Here is an 18,232-nt window from a genome sequence, read left to right as displayed (position 1 = left end):
AAGTTAGATTTATTCCCCGATTCTGGTAGCTAGGGATAGGACGCCTACGTAGCTGTAGTGTGCTCTTCGTTCAGTACGAGAGAAACGTCCTCTGCTAGTCTTCAGTGTAACTTTGTTGATCTTTACAAAAAAACCCAACCCCAGACCCCCAAAACAGCACAAATTATTTCACAGCCAGCGTATGCTGCCATGGCAGTTGAAGTGTATGAGAAGTTAGTGATACTTTAATATATTCAGGATCTTGCCCTCTCACGGGAAAGAAGCTGACCTCTAAGGTGAATGTGCTCCTTCTTTAAGTAGAAGTCTCTTGCACTGTGCCTTCCTCTGTTTAAATCTGTTCCAGTCCTCCTCACTTAGGTAAGGATTTGGTCCTCTGAGTGATATGCTTACTGTGCTGTATCTCACTGCTTCAGTAGCAGGCATATAGGCGTGATTATAGCCATAGCAAGAGGTCTCACCTGGAGAACAGTGGATCTGGAGCTCTGCCCTGTTTCCTTGGTCCTTTTCCTTAAGATAGATGTGTTCTGTGGCCAACTGCTTGTATGTAGCAACTGCTATCTTTTAGCAATCAAAACTGACAAAAATAAAAAAGGTGTAGGGAGGAGGTTTGTAATGTTTTCAAAGTCTGGATTAAATTACATGAAAGAGCACATTAATTTGGTCATCAGTTAAAGTGGAAGGCACTGTAATAGGATCCTAGTTAGGGTAGCAGTCCTGGTGTGAGCTTGTAGAAAACCCCACAGAATTGTTGAGAGGTCACTGTATCCCCATATGCATTTGAGGAATCTAAGTTATAGTATGACCAGAAAAATCACAGAAGCAGTAAGAGAATGTGGCTCAATACACTTTAAGTTAATTTGTAAAGGTTTAGTAAATCTTTAAGTGCCAAAACTTAGCACCATTGTTTATCTCAGGATTCATGTGTAAAGCAAAACATACAGGAGGAACAATGCTTTCAGCTGTGCATAGTCATAATTTACCTGTTGTCTCAGTAGACTTCTTAAGAAATATTTTTTAAAGGGTAGTAATGTTTTTTAACCCTATAACTGTTCCTGAATGAGGGGAGGACATCCAGGTAAGGATATTAATGGTATCAGACGCACATGCCAGCATTGCAGTGACTTTGGAGAAGACAGCACGGCAGGTCTGGTGTGCTGAAGAATCTAATAGATCATGCAACAGTTACAGTGGATAAACAGCCACACTTCAAGTGGTCATACACACACGCGCATATCTTTTTCCAGTGATTTTATTTTTTCTCCCTTGTCTTTACTAACTGTGATCTTATTGAATTGCCATTTAGAATGTCCTTCTCTTCCAATCTCAATCACTATGGGATGGTCCATGTAGCTAGCGTGAGTGATGTACTGCTAGACAATTCGTTCACTCCACCATGCCAGCGGATGGGTGGAATGGTCTCCTTCCGCACGTTTGAAGATTTTGTCAGGTATGTGGGGAAGAGTGACTATTGTCTTTTGCATTGTCAGCTTCCTCGGTGGGCCCAAACAGAACTGGACAAAATCTTTGCCTATGTCTAAAATCAGGTCTAAAGTGGTCCTGAGCTTGTCTGCTAAGTTTCAGGGGTTTCAGGCGGAGGGTTGTTTGCGTCCCCTCCTCTGTCTCCCTGAGATAACTGGAAGTTTCAAAATGCTGTAAGAGCAGTTTGCTCGCAGCCTGAAGGATCAGCATTTTGAATTTCTGCTGCTTTGAAGATCATTTGCAAATGTGCTGAGTCCTTCTAACATTCTTGTACATGCTTACGTACATGGAAGGATGTGGTCTTTTATGCTTGCAACCTTCTAGGTATAGGCAAGAGACAGCAGAGCCCACAGCAGTCATGAGGGCCTGTAACTGTAAGGTCTCTGACTTGTTTTGGAAGATCCAGGTTCTGCTTGGGGTTGGAGAGCGGAGGAGGTATTGCCTCTCTGTCTTTTGACTTACAATCCTGCAAGGGGAAGGAGTCCTGTTCTCCTCCTCCCCCCCATTAGCAAGGTGATTTGTGGATTTTAGTGCTGTTTGCTTTTGGTGGGTTAGCAGCAGCGTGTTTATGACTAATGCTTCTCTGGTGTATTTCAGAATCTTTGATGAAGTGATGAGTTGCTTCTGTGACTCTCCTCCCCAGAGCCCAACCTTCCCCGAAGCTGGTCATGCTTCCTTGTATGATGAAGACAAGGTATAGTAATTTTTTTTTTTTTTTCTCTTGAGGTTGCTCTCAGGTTGAAGATGGAAGGCATGCAAAATGCCGCAATGACTGCAGGCTAGATACTTTTCATTGATTTGAGTGCTGGAAGCAGGAGTTAAGAGCTTTATGTATTTATATGATTTGTTTGTTCTGCGGCAGGCGACTCAAAGTAGGTGGCCATTTCCTTATTCAAAAACTATGGCTAGGTCTTTTACTCTCCCTGTAGGTTTGTATTGTAACTTTTAATGTCAGTAGAATTTCTGGATCCACAGCAGTGTAACTGAGAGTTTGGACCAATGGTTTTGTTTCTAGGCCTTCTCTGTGAATAGGGGTGTTGCACTACATGTTTAACAGCCTTCACTTGCCATATTTTCTGTCTTACATCCATCAACTTACATTCTGATTCTTCCCTCTCTTCTGCCTCTTAGAACTGCTTTTAGGAGGAAAAGGTGAGAGGAACCCCTACATTTTTTTTACAGTGACACGGATAGCAGGTGCAGAGGAAACAACTAGTTTATAATGCTTAGGGGTAGAAGAGCTGCTGCCCTTAGAGATGGTAGCTGCTCCACTGCTCTGTCCTGCCTCTCAACAGTTAGGAGCTCTGTTTGGACATAGTGTGAGTTCAGAATAGGGCTTGGTTTTAAACTGATGCATTGATCTTGATGTGTTTAAGTACTGTAGCCTTTTTCCAGAATATTACCGTCAACCTTAATGTCCTCTGATCCCTCTTTACCTCCCCCCAGACCTCACCAAGGATAATTTCCTGTTCACACTCAGTTTATCAGAGTTAACTGCAAGTCCTTAAAAGCTTTTTGTCGTTTCTCAGAGCTGTTACATAATTCTTCCACATTATGTCATTTTGTTGTAAATATGAAAACGCTTGTGTTGCTCCTATACTTTGAATTTGCTTAATTTCATTACCCTTCTTGATCCCGAAGTCCTTTCTGTCCCATCTGTACTGCATCCCATAATGAGAGGCTATGTCCCTGCATTCCTTTCGCATCTATTTGAAGCATACTTAAGTTAACCAAGTCAGGTGTGATCATCAGAACCAGGCTGTCAGAATGAAGTGCCTGTTTGCTGTTTGTGGACATTAACTCTTTCGTGAAATTATGGGTTTGTGAGGCTGCTTGGTCAAGGATTTCCTTCATAATTTTGCTTAGTTTACAGCAGGTGCTGCTGAGGTCATTTCTTTCCTAGGGGACCTGAATTTTAGAGGTGTACTTAGGGGCGCCTCTGGAGAATACACAGATGTTCCATTGTTAACAATTTATTTATGGGCAATGTTTTCTTTAAATTGCAGGCTGCCCGCGAGGAGCCCATTCACATCCTTAATGTTGCTATTAAAACTGACAGTGATGTTGATGACGATGGGCTGGCAGCCATGTTCAGAGAATTCACGCAAAGCAAGGTAAGTCGCTTAGCGTCTCTCTGGAAGTGCGTGACTTTGCAGGGCAGTTCTGTCTGCTTTGGGGAAAGTCTGGGTGTTCCTCAGACACTTTTTTTTTTTTTTTTTCAAAATAAGTAAATAAATGGAACACTTACATCCTTAATTTATTCCATCTAAAACCTTATCACTTCTTTGATTGGATGTAACTGCACCTTTCCGAAGCCTCCAGGGTAGGCAATGAATAACAGTGAGCTCTTGTTGTTTCTCTTTGCAGTACCTAATGGTGCATTCTAATCCATCAGCTCAGGACTCTTTCCCTTTAATTTTTGATAGGGTAAACGACCCTTAAAGTTTTAAATGTCGGGTGAATCTTCAATATCTATCCCCAGATGCTCTGAAGGAATGTGCTGTATCCCTCTCCTTAATAGTAATGTGAATAGAGTCACTAAATTGTTACTATCCCTGTTATATAAGTAAGAGGCATGCAAAGTGACATTAAAATGGCCTGTATCTGTGTATCACAATAGTCTTAATGCAATTCAAACTTGTTCCCCTTTTTTTTGGCATGCTGGAGTATCCATCTAGTGTGATATTTCTGGTCGAAGGTGGAACGGATTTGTGCATTTTGTTGCCCCTTCATAAGCAAGGGGAAAAAAACCCCACGTATTGGAGTAGCCTCCTTGTGTCTGCTCTGCCCTCTAGTGCCTGCCTCCCTTGGCTTCTCAGACGGGTACGCAGAACCCCTCACTGGCTTGTCCCTACGAATAGCCATCAGGTACCGAGACCCTGCAGCATCCATGGTGCCTGCAATGAATACGGAAGGATTGAGAGAGGAGTTTGTAACTTCGCTTCCCAGTGTGGGAGGTGGTAATGCATTCTGCAGAAATGAGGCGTCCCGAAATGGGACTGGTATCCACTCTGTTTCAGCAGCTTCCTGTCTCTTTAAGCAAAGAAAATAATCAAATATAAAAATTAAAACTAGTTTTGCTTTTCATCTGCTTGATCATGCTCCAGGCGTTTTATGGGAAGGGAAAAAAGGAAAGAAATAGAAAAAAAATTCCAAAACACATTAAACTATCAAATAGGTTGATCCAAATTGTCCAAATAATCTTCTTGTCCCAGCATGTTGTGTGTGGTTTTTTTAATAGAAATTAGGATCATATACTTGTAAATGACTTGTGGAGGAGATTGAGGCAGTCAGTGTAAATGGAGTTTCTCCAGGTGCTGATGGCTAATCGCTCTGTAATAGCTGTGGACTTGCTGTGAGACCTACATTATTACGATGTAATCAGAATCCTGTTGCTATGCTGTTATTGTCTGCCACTTGTGGAATTTTAAAAGCAATAACAATTTTTGCTTTTTAAATCATGGCATTATTAAAGTTATTTTCTTCCTCTTGCCATGAATATAGTCACTGATGCTTATTTTCAAAGGGCTTAACCTTAGTAAAACACTTCAGTCCAAGCCGAAAGGAGTGGTTTTGTTCCCAGTCTAGCTAAGGTTCTTGTTTCTATTCCTTTCTCCGTGTGTGTGTGTCTTGTTTTTAAATTGGAAAAAGGAGGGGAGAGGAAAAAGTTTTAGAAAGAGGAGCAAAATTACCAGATTTTAATACTTTTCAGAAGGGCAAAGGCATGACAGATATTCATGGCAGCACTCATTTCTAATGTGGCTTTATTGAATTTGATTTTAAAAAAAGCAACCAAAATGGACACTCCCTGATCACTTTGAAAAATAAAGTAAAACCTATCATTTATCACCTCTGCAGTATTGACTCATCTGTCCTTTGTTTTCGGTTGTCTGTGTGCTGTTTGCGCCTAGACCAAGCATGTGCTTCGTGCTTCCTCGTGTCAGGTCCTTTAAAAGGATCGTTTGCCACGTGCATACCATGCCTGCCTTGCCCTCCCTTCAGAAAGCAAGCTTTGCAACAGCAACAACAGAGACCAACTTACTGGGGCAAGTGAACAAGAATATATCCTGCAAGACTTGAGAATAACTCTTCTGCTTCGCTTATTAGCATGGCTCAACTGGAATACTGTGTCCTTGTGATTTGATTACTTCTCTCTTCAGATTTAGTGTATTTGCTTATGCATGCTAACAGACAAACATCAGATGAGAAATCTTAGCTATGAGTAGACTGAAGTGGACTGGGACCTGGCAGTGTAGATGCAGGAGGATCTTTTCCAGATCATAGAGCACTTGCACCTGCTTTTGATATGTTCCTTTTCTGTTAATCCCAATATCTTGGTTCCATCCTTTCATTTTTACAGAAATCGGTCCTGATTGAACATGGGATTCGGAGGCTGACTTTTCTTGTAGCCCAAAAGGTATTTTGATATCTCCCATGCTGCTTACAACTGTTTGGTTGCTAGCTCAAAATAGCACTGACATTTGTTGTGTTTTTTTCCAAGTTAAATACTGTATTAACTATATTTAGTTCTCTTTTCACTGCTTTTGTTCTCTAAAACTTGAAGTTGTTTTAATGGATTTGCATAAGAAAATTAATTTACAATTGTAAACAGTCTTGGCATCTCTTGTATTCTTGAATTAATTCATTTTTAATTTTCATCCTAATTGCTAGCTCTCTTCTGCTTTTTTCTCTCCTCCCCCCCGTGTTTGTGTGTTTCCTTTGTAAGGACTTCAGGAAACAGGTCAACTGTGAGGTCGATCAGAGATTTCATGTAAGTAAAAAGGTTCTAGAACTGTGACGTTCTTGCCCCGAGGCCGGGAGGCGTGTAAGTGACTCTTGGGCTTCTCATAACTAAGCTTGGTAATATCTGGTTATAAGTGAGGTGTTTAATGCCAACACTGGTGTCAGGGCCAAGTGAAGTATTCAAACAAACATCTAGCTTTAAATTCAAGAGTGGGCCTATTGCATTCAATAGGGCAGGTCCCATGCTAGAGAGCCCCTAGTTACCAGGCTGACTTCATGACTCTGATACAGTGATAAAGATCTTGATTGTTTCTGTATTGTTTTTGTATTCTAAAACATAATTACATTTGCATTTCTTGCCTAGTGTAGTGGTTTCTTTAGGCTTCTTACTGATTTTAAAATAACTCAGAGGAGTGATTGAAAAGATCTGCTAAATTTCACATAATGGTTTAGGGATGCAAAAAGCATTTGGTGCTCTTACTGCTAAGAATTGCTCCTTTCCCTAGTGAGGGCTAATTTGGCCCTGCTTTCAAGGTTACAATGTAAGGCATAAACCTGATTTTTATTCATTGTGTATCTACTTCACAACTCTAGAAGTTTTTAAGAATCTTGAAAGTGCAAGAAATTCACCCTGTGTTCAAGAAATAAGTTTTGGCAACTAAAGAAAAACTAGTTTATAAATTGGCAAAAATGTGGATAGCACCACTTGGGAATCACTGGCCGTGGTAGTGCAGAGAGAGCGTCTGCCCTTGTGAAATGATTCTTATGCAGTGTCATATGCCAATCTGAAAGCTCACAACTGTTACTACTGTGAGACATGAATGCACTATGAATTACATACTTTCAAGTCTCATTGTAGTCTTCAAGAATTGCCTATTTTGCAATTTATTAACAGGTGTTAATTTAATAATAAAGGCCAAGAAGGTCCCAGCTGGGTGTCTGGTTTTAACACTGTAATGTTGAGAAATAGTTGGTTTTGCCATTTGGATCATTCCTATATATTTGTTAGATGGATTTTTAAGGACCGTGCTAGTGGAAAGGTTCATAGATACTTTTGGGATTTCCAATACAAATATCTAGTGCAAGGAATGCTTTTTTCCATAGAGTTAACATCATCTGCTTCGTTTTACAGAATAGTAAGAGAGACTGTCCTGTAGGCTGAAAAAGTAAAAGGCTTTTCCAAAATGCTTGAGGAAATGCCACAAAGTGAGCTACCATCTTCAGTTCATTGGAGGCAGCAAACCTACTGAAATATAGTCTGTGTGCCAATCGATGGCATTATGTAGGACACTGGACCCTTTGGAGAAGTGCGAGGACCTTAAGCAAGAAACCCCAGGCCTTAGAAATGAGCCCCAGAAGTTTTAGAGAATAGAGTTGATACTTGGGGAATGAAAAATAAGAGCCTATGAATAAGCACGGTAGCGTGAAGCGACAGTGAGAAAGGGGGCAAAGAATGGAAGGTGTCTTCACGAAAAGTGATCCAAGTTCCCGGTTTCGGACAGGCACTGTGCTCAACATTTCATCTGCTATTCTGGATTAACAGAGTTGAATAGTTCCTGTATTGGGATAGTTGTGGGAAATGAGTGATTCCCCACTGTGGTTCTAGGAGGGGTGCTATTAAGAAGGGCATGTCTTCCAGGGAGCAGCTAAATCCCAAAGCAAAGCCTTGGTTGATGGAAACCGCCACAGCCTCTGCTGAGAATTCACCTTTGCTGTGGGTGCTTTTGATGGCCACCTTTGATTCACGTCAAGTCACTGGCAAAACTTACATTTACCTCTAGAGCTGGCCCTAAATCAGCCTCTGGGTACCCAGGTACTAGTGCTGCTTGGCTAAATGCCCTCTTGTCAGACTGCCAGCATGTGTGGGGGGTATCTTTTCTTAAACAAAACAAACAAAAAACCCCAAATACCAGTGATTTGTTGTTGTTGTTGTTGCTGGATATCTTAGCTTAAAGCTGCAACTCTAGCTGCGTTTTAATTTCTCCCCTCAGCTTAAGCAGAGTGTAGATGCTGTTCCATACAACTAAACGAACCTGGTTTCAGAGGAAGGTAATAGCAGCACTCTCAGGCCGGTGCTGCCAGGCCCTCTATTCCAGAAAAAGTTGAGACCACTTGAGTAAGTGGAATAGTAGCTTAAGTTAAAGCAAGAGCTAACAAAAAGGTGTATGCTCCCCAAAATATCTTTAAACAAAATTTCATTTGACTTGCTCTTTGGTGTGTGGGATCTAGTCATCTGGTTTTCAACCAAAATTTGTGGATAGCAAGCTCATCACCGGTGGCTTTGGGTTTTTATTTTTTTCTCCTCTCCCTTCTTTTGTTTTATGCCAAGGTAAAATGGCAGCTGAATACCAACTTTGATTTAACCCCAGAGCCTGAAAGCAGCAGAAAGCAGGGTAAGGCTTTGGCGAAATGCCAGGGAAAGTTACTAGTCACAAGCAAACAATAGCAAAAGATTTTTCAGTTGTCAACAGATATTTAAGCCACGTGATCTAATCACATGCCCCAGCTTTGTATTTACTTCTCAGGTAATGAGGGTCTTCAAGAGTGCCTGGAAGTGGGTCTCACAGTATCAGCAATGGTGAACATGGACTTCCTTTTCCCAGATGATGGAATTCTTTGTCTCCTGTTTGCAAAATGGCATCCTGCATGTGGAAAATAAGCTTCAGTTTGGGCTGAGTGTGTCTGCGCACCTTGGCTCTGTAGGAGACACGATCCTGACAGCTGGGGATGGATAGGGACACTGAAGAGAGCTGAGACTAGCTCTCATTGACCGAATGCACAAAAGAAAACACTAGATCTGTTCCATCCTTTTGGATTTGTCAGTCACTGGTTCTCAATGAATCCTGCACGCTGTCCCACATGTTCACGTTGAGCTACCTGGTCAGACAGCCGGTCTCTGCTGTCCTTGCACAAGCCATTAGGAGCTAGAGCTCTGTGGCTCCCTGTTGTGGACATGGGGACGCATACTACAGAGGCCACCATATCTGACCAAATGCTACTTGAAGGCTGTGAGCCTGCAAGCTGAGCATCATAGAACTCAATCTCTGAATGAGAGGCCTTCACTAGAGACCCCAGTCCTCTGGGAAGTGTTAGGGAGAATGTAACCCTGTGCTGTGGCATGAGTAAGGTGGTAAATCATGAAGGTTTGGAGTTACTTTGAGCCTTCAGAATGGTCTTCTGTGCTTGCAAGGTTGGTCAGTCTAGTTCTCCTGAATGTGCCTTTACCCCAAAGCCAGGCTTGCGTTTGCCCTGAGCTGCCGTTTCCTGCCATCCATTGTTAAGACGTTGCTGTTCCTAAGCCAGAGGATGCACCGTGGTATGTCATCGGTTTGGAAAGTTTGTAGAATACCTCTGGGATCTTTTGTGAGTGTCAGTCTTTATTACCAGCTCTTATTCTATTCTTTTTATTACTGGACCAGCTATTAACTTAGCCAGGGCCTGGGCTTGGGTTTGTTTTTGTTTTAATTACAGTCTATATAATTAGTTCCCAGCATGTTGAGGTAATAGAGAGTTGCTCCAGCAAGCTTCCAATTTCCTCATCTCATTAGGTTTTTAACGTGATTATTAGTATAATAATCAACTATGATGATTTTTGTTGTAGCTTTTCACATTCTGCGATTTGCAGGGTGTCTTGATTGGCTAATTTAGGCAAATTATTTTGATTGTCTTGATGATGGTTGGTTGATTAGAACACAGCAGGGGTATAATTCTTCTGCCTAGGAAATGGAGCACTCTTTTGGTTTTTGGTACCAGAGCACTGAATTTTTGTGTGTGTGCGCACATCTAATTATTATATTTGCCCACAACACTACTCAAATGCCTCGAAAGCAGTTGCATTAGTGACAGAATGAGCATGGATGATGTTAGAAATCGACAGCGTGCAGAGGAGGACAGGTAGGAGGGATTTGGAAGAAAAGTGAGGAAACATGCAAGTGTCTTCTGTGTGGTTATTTTCTTAGCATATTGTTGATACTCATGGGCTCACCTAAATTTGTCCATTGCCTGGATTTTCAATGGCAGGTTTTCCTGTACCAGTGACTAGTCTGGAAGATATACTCCAGTCAAACACAGGTTACTTCGTTCGACAGAGAGTCTTCAGGTGAAATTCTGGGGATTGCTCTCTATAGGAGGCAGAGAAGATGATCCATTGGTTACTTCTACCCTTAAAAGTTGTATTACTTAGTGGAGCCTTGTACATTGTCATCATGCAGTGGTTGTTGCACTGGATCAAGCTAGGGCTGTCTGTTTTTCATTGATACTGCAAATGTGACTGTCACTCATTCAGAAATTCAGTGGCGCCAGGTCGGATGCCTCCCTTTTTTTTTCTTAATAAAACAATTCTGGCCAGTTGTGTATGCTCTCTGATGTCACATTTAGCATAAATGGCCAGTGTTCTCATGTTGGTGCAAAGCTTTCACAAAAGTTTCTCCACCCAGTAAACATAGTAAACATATTGTGTAGATTTTTGTAGTACTATTTTGTACTGTTTCATACACAAGGATAAAGTTTCCTATTAGAACTCATTATTTTCCTTGTGAAGAGAATATTTCTAGCAGTAATAGTATGAAGAGAGCTATAGAATATAAAACATCATTTTGCGTACCTCACCTTACATAATAGGACGTTAATCTTACTGTAAGGCTCCTAAACATTTCCACAATAATCGTCATCATAATAGAACCAGAAGAGGTTTCCCACTGCCATGTCTGGACTGTTCAGTCTTACTGTCTGTCGGTAATAGACGATAATAATCAAAAGCCAGTCAAGTGGCAGCTATTGCGTTGACAGGGAAGACGGGCTTAAACTACCCCTGCTGCCCTGTTGAGGGTAACTTGATGTTCCACCACCCTGTGTAATATTGTAAAAGTAGCTTGTAACAACTCTTATCCTCCTGCTGCAGTGCCGCTCCAGGTCTGGCCTGTGAGCACTCTCTGGGTAGATCAAAAAGTTTACTTTTGGAGGGCTAACATAATTGTTTTTATTTTCAAACAGAGAGAATTTCCAAAATTTTTCACGTTCCGTGCCAGGGATAAGGTAACTTATATGGTCTTAAGAGTTTTCTCTAACTGTTGGCTTTATCCTTCTTTCACATAGTTGTTCCATGCCTGCTTAAGAGAGAGGGAGCTACTTACACTGCACAGCGCAGAATTGTCTCCTCCCCCTCTAGGCCTGTCCACCACACACTCAATTGATGCCAGTTAGAATGATGAGTCTTTGATCATTTTGGATTAAAAAATATGTGCTTGGAAGCCTAACTTGAAGCTTCTGGTTTTGCAGATTTTAGCCACAGCGAAGCATGGGGAGGTTGGAAACTGTAGGGTGATTTGATACCAAACTTTCTGGACTCCTGTGAAAAAGAGGATTGTGGTGGGGATTGAGTTTAGGAACTTGCAATCTGTGTTCTACTCTCAATATTCTAGCAATTTCAAGACAGCGCTTAGTACTAATGATGCTGGTGTATCAGACTTAAAAAATAATAATAATAATAAAAAATCTTGGGCATATTGATTTGAATTTTTAGCTTTTTAGTTATATATGAAATTTCATAATGACTATTGTCTAGTTCTCCCCATCTTCTGTGTTCCAGCTTCTTAACCCATCCTCCTCTTTTTCACTCTTTTCTCCCTTTGCTTTGCTGGATGTTTCCAGTTTGAGGAAGATAGGATCTACCGTCATCTGGAGCCAGCTCTGGCTTTTCAGCTAGAATTGAACCGGATGCGAAACTTTGATCTCACTGCCATTCCGTGTGCCAATCATAAAATGCATCTCTACCTGGGAGCAGCTAAAGTTGAAGTGGGAACAGAAGTGACAGACTACAGGTTCTTCGTGAGGGCTATTATAAGGCATTCAGACCTGGTTACCAAGGTGAGTTTTGTCACCCCTGCAGGCTCTGTTTCCAGGATAGCATATGAAACACTGCAAGTCATCCTAAGGATCTGCATGCAAACGTATGCACGTATATGAAGAACTGCAGATCCTTGCCCTCTCTTTGCTAGTGTTGCCTCTACAGAAGCATGTCTTCAAAGACCAAGTATTCCCATGCTTCAAGGAGATTTTTCTGTGGCCCAAGTGGAAATTCAGGAATCCTTGCTTTTTGAGTCAATCGTTGTTTCTCCGTGTTGCTCCTGCGCTACTGCAGTAATGGTTTGCACTGTCCAGGTTCAGATTTATGCTGACGTAAATGAGGGCACAAGTCAGCCGGGTGTGTAAATCTGGGCAGTAGGAGTCCTAGCTCTGTGACTGTGATTGAGCTGCAGTAGGGTTGCATATTGGGCTGAAACTAATGTAACCTATTTTCTTAATCAAGTCCTTCTGCAGTTTTTCAAACACTGTGTTCTTGGGTTGTGTTTTTTGAGTAGAAAGTAAATTGTTTGTTGACAATCTCTGGCAGGAAGCCTCCTTTGAGTATCTGCAAAATGAGGGAGAGCGATTGCTTCTGGAAGCCATGGATGAATTGGAGGTGGCTTTTAATAATACCAACGTGCGCACTGACTGCAATCACATCTTCTTAAACTTTGTGCCTACTGTCATCATGGACCCATCTAAGGTATGCTCTGTTCCCCAGCTCCAACCTGTTTGTTATTCTGGGGCTTTACTCACCAGAATGGAGTTGTCGTCTGTTGTTTTCTTATGCTATTTAAGCGCACCTATTGACTGCGTGCATTTTAATACTGTTTGGTGAATGACATGCAGTTTCAACTAGCCATTTTATAGCAGAAAGCACAGACAATCAGTGACTAGTATGAGAAGGGATAACGTGATAGTCAAGTTAGTTATTCTAACTACTGCATATTTTTTTTTTCAGTAGAAAATCAGGCAAGTACTGAGAGATTCATCACTGTTTGTTTAGTGACTTTTTGATGGATTTGGGTTTCTAGTTGTCAGTATAAGTCATGTGGAATATGCTTTTGTCCACTACTAGCTAGTAGTGAATGTTATTACCAGGAAAAAACAGAATAATGCCATGGGTTAACCTAAAATCCATTAGGGAGGGAAAAAAAATTGATTTTTTTTCCTTTTTTTAGATATGATGGATAAAATTAGATACCTTAATATAAAAAATATGAAATATAAATTAAATTCCAGAAAGTTAAAAAATGTTTTTCATGATTCAGAATTTATTTGTAATCTATACCAGTCACATATTTACCCCAGTATATAAGTGATTGAAATTAATTTAAAAATATTTGGGCATCATATTTTTCTGCTGAAAATGTAAAGAAAGTGGAGTCACATAACTAGTGGAAGTCTGACTAAATATTACAGTGCTTGTTGAACTGCTAAACCAATTTCTCTTCAAAAGTAGAAAGAATAGCTTTTATTTTAGTTAAGTAAGGTAAACAGTTTGTTTCACATCAGGAGCCTGTTTGGGATTTGAAGAAGTAAGAAAGCTTTATTTCTTCTTCCAATCTGTGAGTAAGTATTAAGTGCAAGATTTCGGAACTAGCAGGGCTCATATTTTTATTGGAATAGCACTGTGCTTCAAGCAATATGGTTCTCTTCCTCTGTTTAAACTAATGGACACCTTATCAAAATGTGTTTTGTATTTGAAACTGAACTTGCTCTTTCACAGCATATTTAAGATAAATATTTTTAATAGGGAAATAGCCTAAAATATTGGGGGGGTTGTTACAGAAGTCCAGATATTATCCACATACAATGTGAGACAAATCGTGAACTTGAATATGAAAAATCAACAAGTAAAAAAGAAATGCCTCATTTTTCTTTCTATGTTATAAAAGCATAAAGAGTTCAGCATTATAAATAAATGAACAGTAAGCTTTGTAGATGCTTAGATGAAAGTTCTTAGGCATAAAGTGTGTTTCTGGTTAGCAGAGGAACCACAAAGAAAGTCCAAAATAAACTCTAAAGGCTGTATTTACTTGGAAATCAGTCCTCTGTTCGTGGTTACCGCAAGTCGAGAGCTGACCTTTCTTTATGAAGATAACCAAAAGTTTAAACAGATGAATTGGTTATCAAAATAAGTGCGTCCTTCTTGCTGATTTTTTTTTTTTTAAATCATGATTGAAAATTGGTGGTTTAAATCACTTCTGAATAAATCCCTCCTCAGTGCAGTTTCCAGCCACTTCTGTAGAAGCTGGGATATGCAGCCCCTGCAAAATAAGCTGCCTTCAGATGTATACCATGACTTTTCCCTGAACAGCTGTGGAGAAGAGATTTTTTATTTTATTTATTTATTTTTTAGGAATGTTAAAAACAGCCTACTAACTGCCTGCTTTTAATATGCGCTATTTGCCGACAGTAGTATATTATAAGTTTAATAGAACAGTGGCGGACCAAACTCCGAGTAGTAATTGCTTTGTTGATTTAAAGCGTTGTGGCGTATGTGCAGTGAAACATGATTATTGTAAGTACTACGTAACTGTTTGTCCAGGATTTCACCTTCCTGCGTTTTGTAGTTCTTAGCTGAGAGCTGTGCTTGCGGGAAGAAACGTAAACGAAGGGGGAGCCGTGGGCGCCCTGTGCTTGGCCGGGGTGCGACGGGCCGCGAGGCGGAGATGCCAATCGGGTGCTGTCAGTCCGCCTCGGCGCTCCCCAGGTTTTGAGCAGCTTGGTGCCTTTTTCCAAGCTTGTCCGGATGGGGGTGGTGGGCCCCGGGGGCCAGGCGGTGCCGCCGGGCCCGTGCTGCCGCTCGGCACCTCGCGCTCTCCGCTCCGGCGGTTTCCCCTGCGTGGCGGCGTGGGCCTGTGGCAGGACCGCGCTGCGGCGGCGTGGAGGAGCGACCCAGTGGCGAGGGCGCCCGGGCCAGAAGGGTGAGGGCGTTTCTTGTCGTGTGTTTTCAGATTGAAGAATCTGTGCGGAGCATGGTGATGCGCTACGGGAGTCGCCTGTGGAAACTCCGTGTCCTCCAAGCCGAACTGAAAATCAACATCCGCTTGACGCCGACCGGAAAGGCGATTCCCATTCGTCTCTTCTTGACCAATGAGTCTGGCTACTATTTGGACATTAGTCTGTACAAAGAAGTGACAGACTCGAGAACAGCACAGGTAGGGCTCTGTGCAAACAAATTGTGTGTAGTGGGGCACGCTATGCCTCTTTAAGCTCTTTTGTGGTTTGCCGTGTTTTTGGGTAATACAAAATTGCCATTCAACTTTGCCATATAAAGAGGAACAAATCGTTGTAAAGGTATCCAGTGGGCCCGCAGGTGTGCAGAACGTGTAAATGATTATAAAAAAGTGCATGTCTTCTAATTGTTTTGCATATACCTTGAGTTATTTGTACAACATCTGTTTTCTTCTCTGGTGGAGTACTCTAAAAGGTAATAGAAAATAATCGCTGTTGATGCTTATTCTGTAGGACATAATAGAATTATGTATTTCCCTGAACAGATAAAGAAAATCTGTGAACTCTTCTTTTAAATTCTACAGGTATAGGGAATGACTTGAGTAGGATGCTGGAAAATTATTGAACGTGCTTTTAGGCCATTTTTCTTAAATACAGTAGGCTCTTTTGTAACGGTTGTGGCTATTCTGGTATTTGTGCTTTTCATGGCATAGGTATATTGTGGTTAACTCAAATACCTACACGTGCTAAAATACCTGGGCCCTAAGATGAACGCAATATATTTAAATATAGAAATGTTTACATCTCTGTAATAATCTCTCTGCCATGGAGTAGTAGCAACAGAATAAATCACTCGTGCAGTGTGAATGTCGAACAAAGTGCTGAGTCACCTTCTCTCCCCTCTTCCCATTTAAATTTTCCCAGCAAGCTGCCTGACTGCACAGTCCGTCCGGACTTGAGATCCTGGAACAGATAATGTCTGTATGTTTTACTTCATTTCTGCCTTTGAGTGGAGATGAGAAAAGAAAAGGACATTTTAATAATCTTCAGTGGCTAAGCTTATCACTTGAGCTTTGTTAGTCACTTGTGAAGGTCACCTTTCCTCTTAAATTCTGTCTCTGATGAGCTGGTTAGAGAAATATCCATGTCAGACCTAGACTATACTTTCTTTTTTTAAAGCTGGGAGAGTGTGCTTTTATGTGTACAGTTTTTAGAAACTTTTCCTTTTTTATTTATTTTATTTTTTTTTTGGCATATTAAATGAATTCTGTTTAAAAAAATTCTACAGATTCGAATTGTTTTAATTAATTCCTACAGTATTTTTAAGGAAGGTTTGTCTTACAAAACTTGAAGGTGTTAGTTTTATAAGAAACTGTAGATTTCTCCCTTGTGACTGTTTCCTAGGACAGGTTCGTATCTGGATATATTTTCCTGTGTTTTCAGAGAGCTATTTTGAATCTAGAGACCTCTTTAAAAGAATTCAAGCATTACTGATGTTCCAGGTGCTGGGCACTTTTATGATTTTTGAAGAATGGAAACATAAATTGATCATGAAAGAATAACCTTGTTCTCTTGTCTCACGGTTTCCGCAATAATGAGCGGGTTTGCTGTCTTTATTATAGACGACTGTAGTTCTGATAGAACTGATCAGAAGCTTTGCATAGATTTAAAGAGATTTGGACCCCCCGTGTAGTAAGAGTCCCTAACAAAGGTGCTGTCATAAACGCTTGTTATCCTGAATAAACATTTCTGCCGTTGAAGAAGCTACTTCACAAAGCAACCTTTGTGAAGCCTGAAGAGAGCACAAACTATTATTTTGAATGTTGAAAACTAAAATAGGCATGATTTATTGAATTTTCTCTCTAGTGGAATTCTTCAATTAAATCACTTTCAATTAAAAAAAGGGCTGTACAGCATTAGATCTGATGTCTGTTCTGATAGAAACAGTCTGATCAAGTTGCTTCTGTCATACATGTTCCTTTTAAGCAGCACGTGCTCAGTGTTGTCCCAGTTAAGCAGTGCTCATTGCATTTCTTTCTTAGTTGAAATGGATTTCCTTCTGAGTCCTGGTCGAGTGGAATATATAGTGCCATGAAGCATGGCAGCTGATAATTCATGTTGCTACTCTGGGAAAATCTTTTAAACTTATAATATCAAAACTTCAAGCCAAATGACATATGCAAGTCTTGACCTAGCTTCCATGATCAGTCAGTGGAGATACAGATACAGTGCTGTTCAACTACATAAATAATAGAGTTCTCCTCTCTGCTCCCAGCTATCACAATCAATCGGCATAGATACAGTGTCAGGGGAAATACTGGTGAATGTGAAGTCATCTAAGTCACAGGCTTTTCTCTATGGAGATGTGGCTCTGTTAGCTTTGCTTTCTGCTGTGATACGGTAATAAGTCAGTGATACTCGGATCTGTGCAGTAGTGGTCCAGCACTGTCTCCAAAGGGTAGTAACGCATGATGAAGCATGATGTTTTAGAATATGTAAGTATTATCATATTTGGAGAGAACAAAACCAAGCCTGATCAATCTGGACCATCCTAATGATTTTTGGTAAAATATGGATGAGATAGGACCATTAAATCAGTGGATTAAAAGGTAATTGGTCGTATTTTCTGCCACAGATTATGTTCCAAGCATATGGGGATAAACAGGGACCACTTCATGGGATGCTGATCAACACCCCATATGTGACCAAAGACCTGCTTCAGTCCAAGAGGTTCCAGGCACAATCTTTAGGGACATCGTATGTCTATGACATTCCTGAGATGTTCCGGCAGGTGAGTGTTCTTTGTTAAGTCCTCTTGGGTTGTTCTAGAGTTTTGTACCAGAAAAGCACTTTTATCAGTTGCCATCCTTGCTTATCAGGGAACTGTGTGGCCTGGAGTGACTAACGTTAGTTCCCCAGGGTCTAGGCAGCTATGGATTAAGTCTACTTTGAAAAAAAGATAGGACTCCTAATATGCTACTGCTGTAGCTCCGCTAATAAATCAAACAGTAGAAGTTGAAACGTAAAGCATCTTGTGTTTCTTGCTTTTGTTTCCTCATTCTCCCACCCTGTTATCTAACCTTCCCAGAGGGTTAGACAATGCAAGGGTGATGGTACCTACACTACAACTCCTTTTGTGCTCCTGGCCTGCTTAAGTGAGGGGTTAAAAGTCCTAATCCTTAAATATAGGCAGTGCTTTAATGAA

At 40.9% G+C, this 18,232-nt stretch overlaps 1 protein-coding gene across 2 annotated transcripts in view; it reads left to right on the top strand.

The window, feature by feature from the left end:
* Window positions 1-18,232, top strand: part of ACACA (acetyl-CoA carboxylase alpha) — a 149,858-nt gene that overhangs the window by 62,967 nt on the left and 68,659 nt on the right. For both annotated transcript variants that reach the window (XM_067309653.1, XM_067309654.1), the window contains exons 31-40: window positions 1,304-1,447; window positions 2,077-2,173; window positions 3,486-3,593; window positions 5,840-5,896; window positions 6,206-6,250; window positions 11,215-11,256; window positions 11,872-12,087; window positions 12,614-12,769; window positions 15,027-15,230; window positions 17,663-17,818. In XM_067309653.1, coding sequence (XP_067165754.1) covers window positions 1,304-1,447; window positions 2,077-2,173; window positions 3,486-3,593; window positions 5,840-5,896; window positions 6,206-6,250; window positions 11,215-11,256; window positions 11,872-12,087; window positions 12,614-12,769; window positions 15,027-15,230; window positions 17,663-17,818 — 1,225 coding nt within the window. The remainder of the gene's footprint in view (window positions 1-1,303; window positions 1,448-2,076; window positions 2,174-3,485; window positions 3,594-5,839; window positions 5,897-6,205; window positions 6,251-11,214; window positions 11,257-11,871; window positions 12,088-12,613; window positions 12,770-15,026; window positions 15,231-17,662; window positions 17,819-18,232) is intronic.

This window comes from Apteryx mantelli, chromosome 22 (assembly GCF_036417845.1).
Source record: "Apteryx mantelli isolate bAptMan1 chromosome 22, bAptMan1.hap1, whole genome shotgun sequence".
Lineage (NCBI taxonomy): Eukaryota > Metazoa > Chordata > Aves > Apterygiformes > Apterygidae > Apteryx > Apteryx mantelli.
This window is presented reverse-complemented; position numbering and strand designations above follow the sequence as displayed.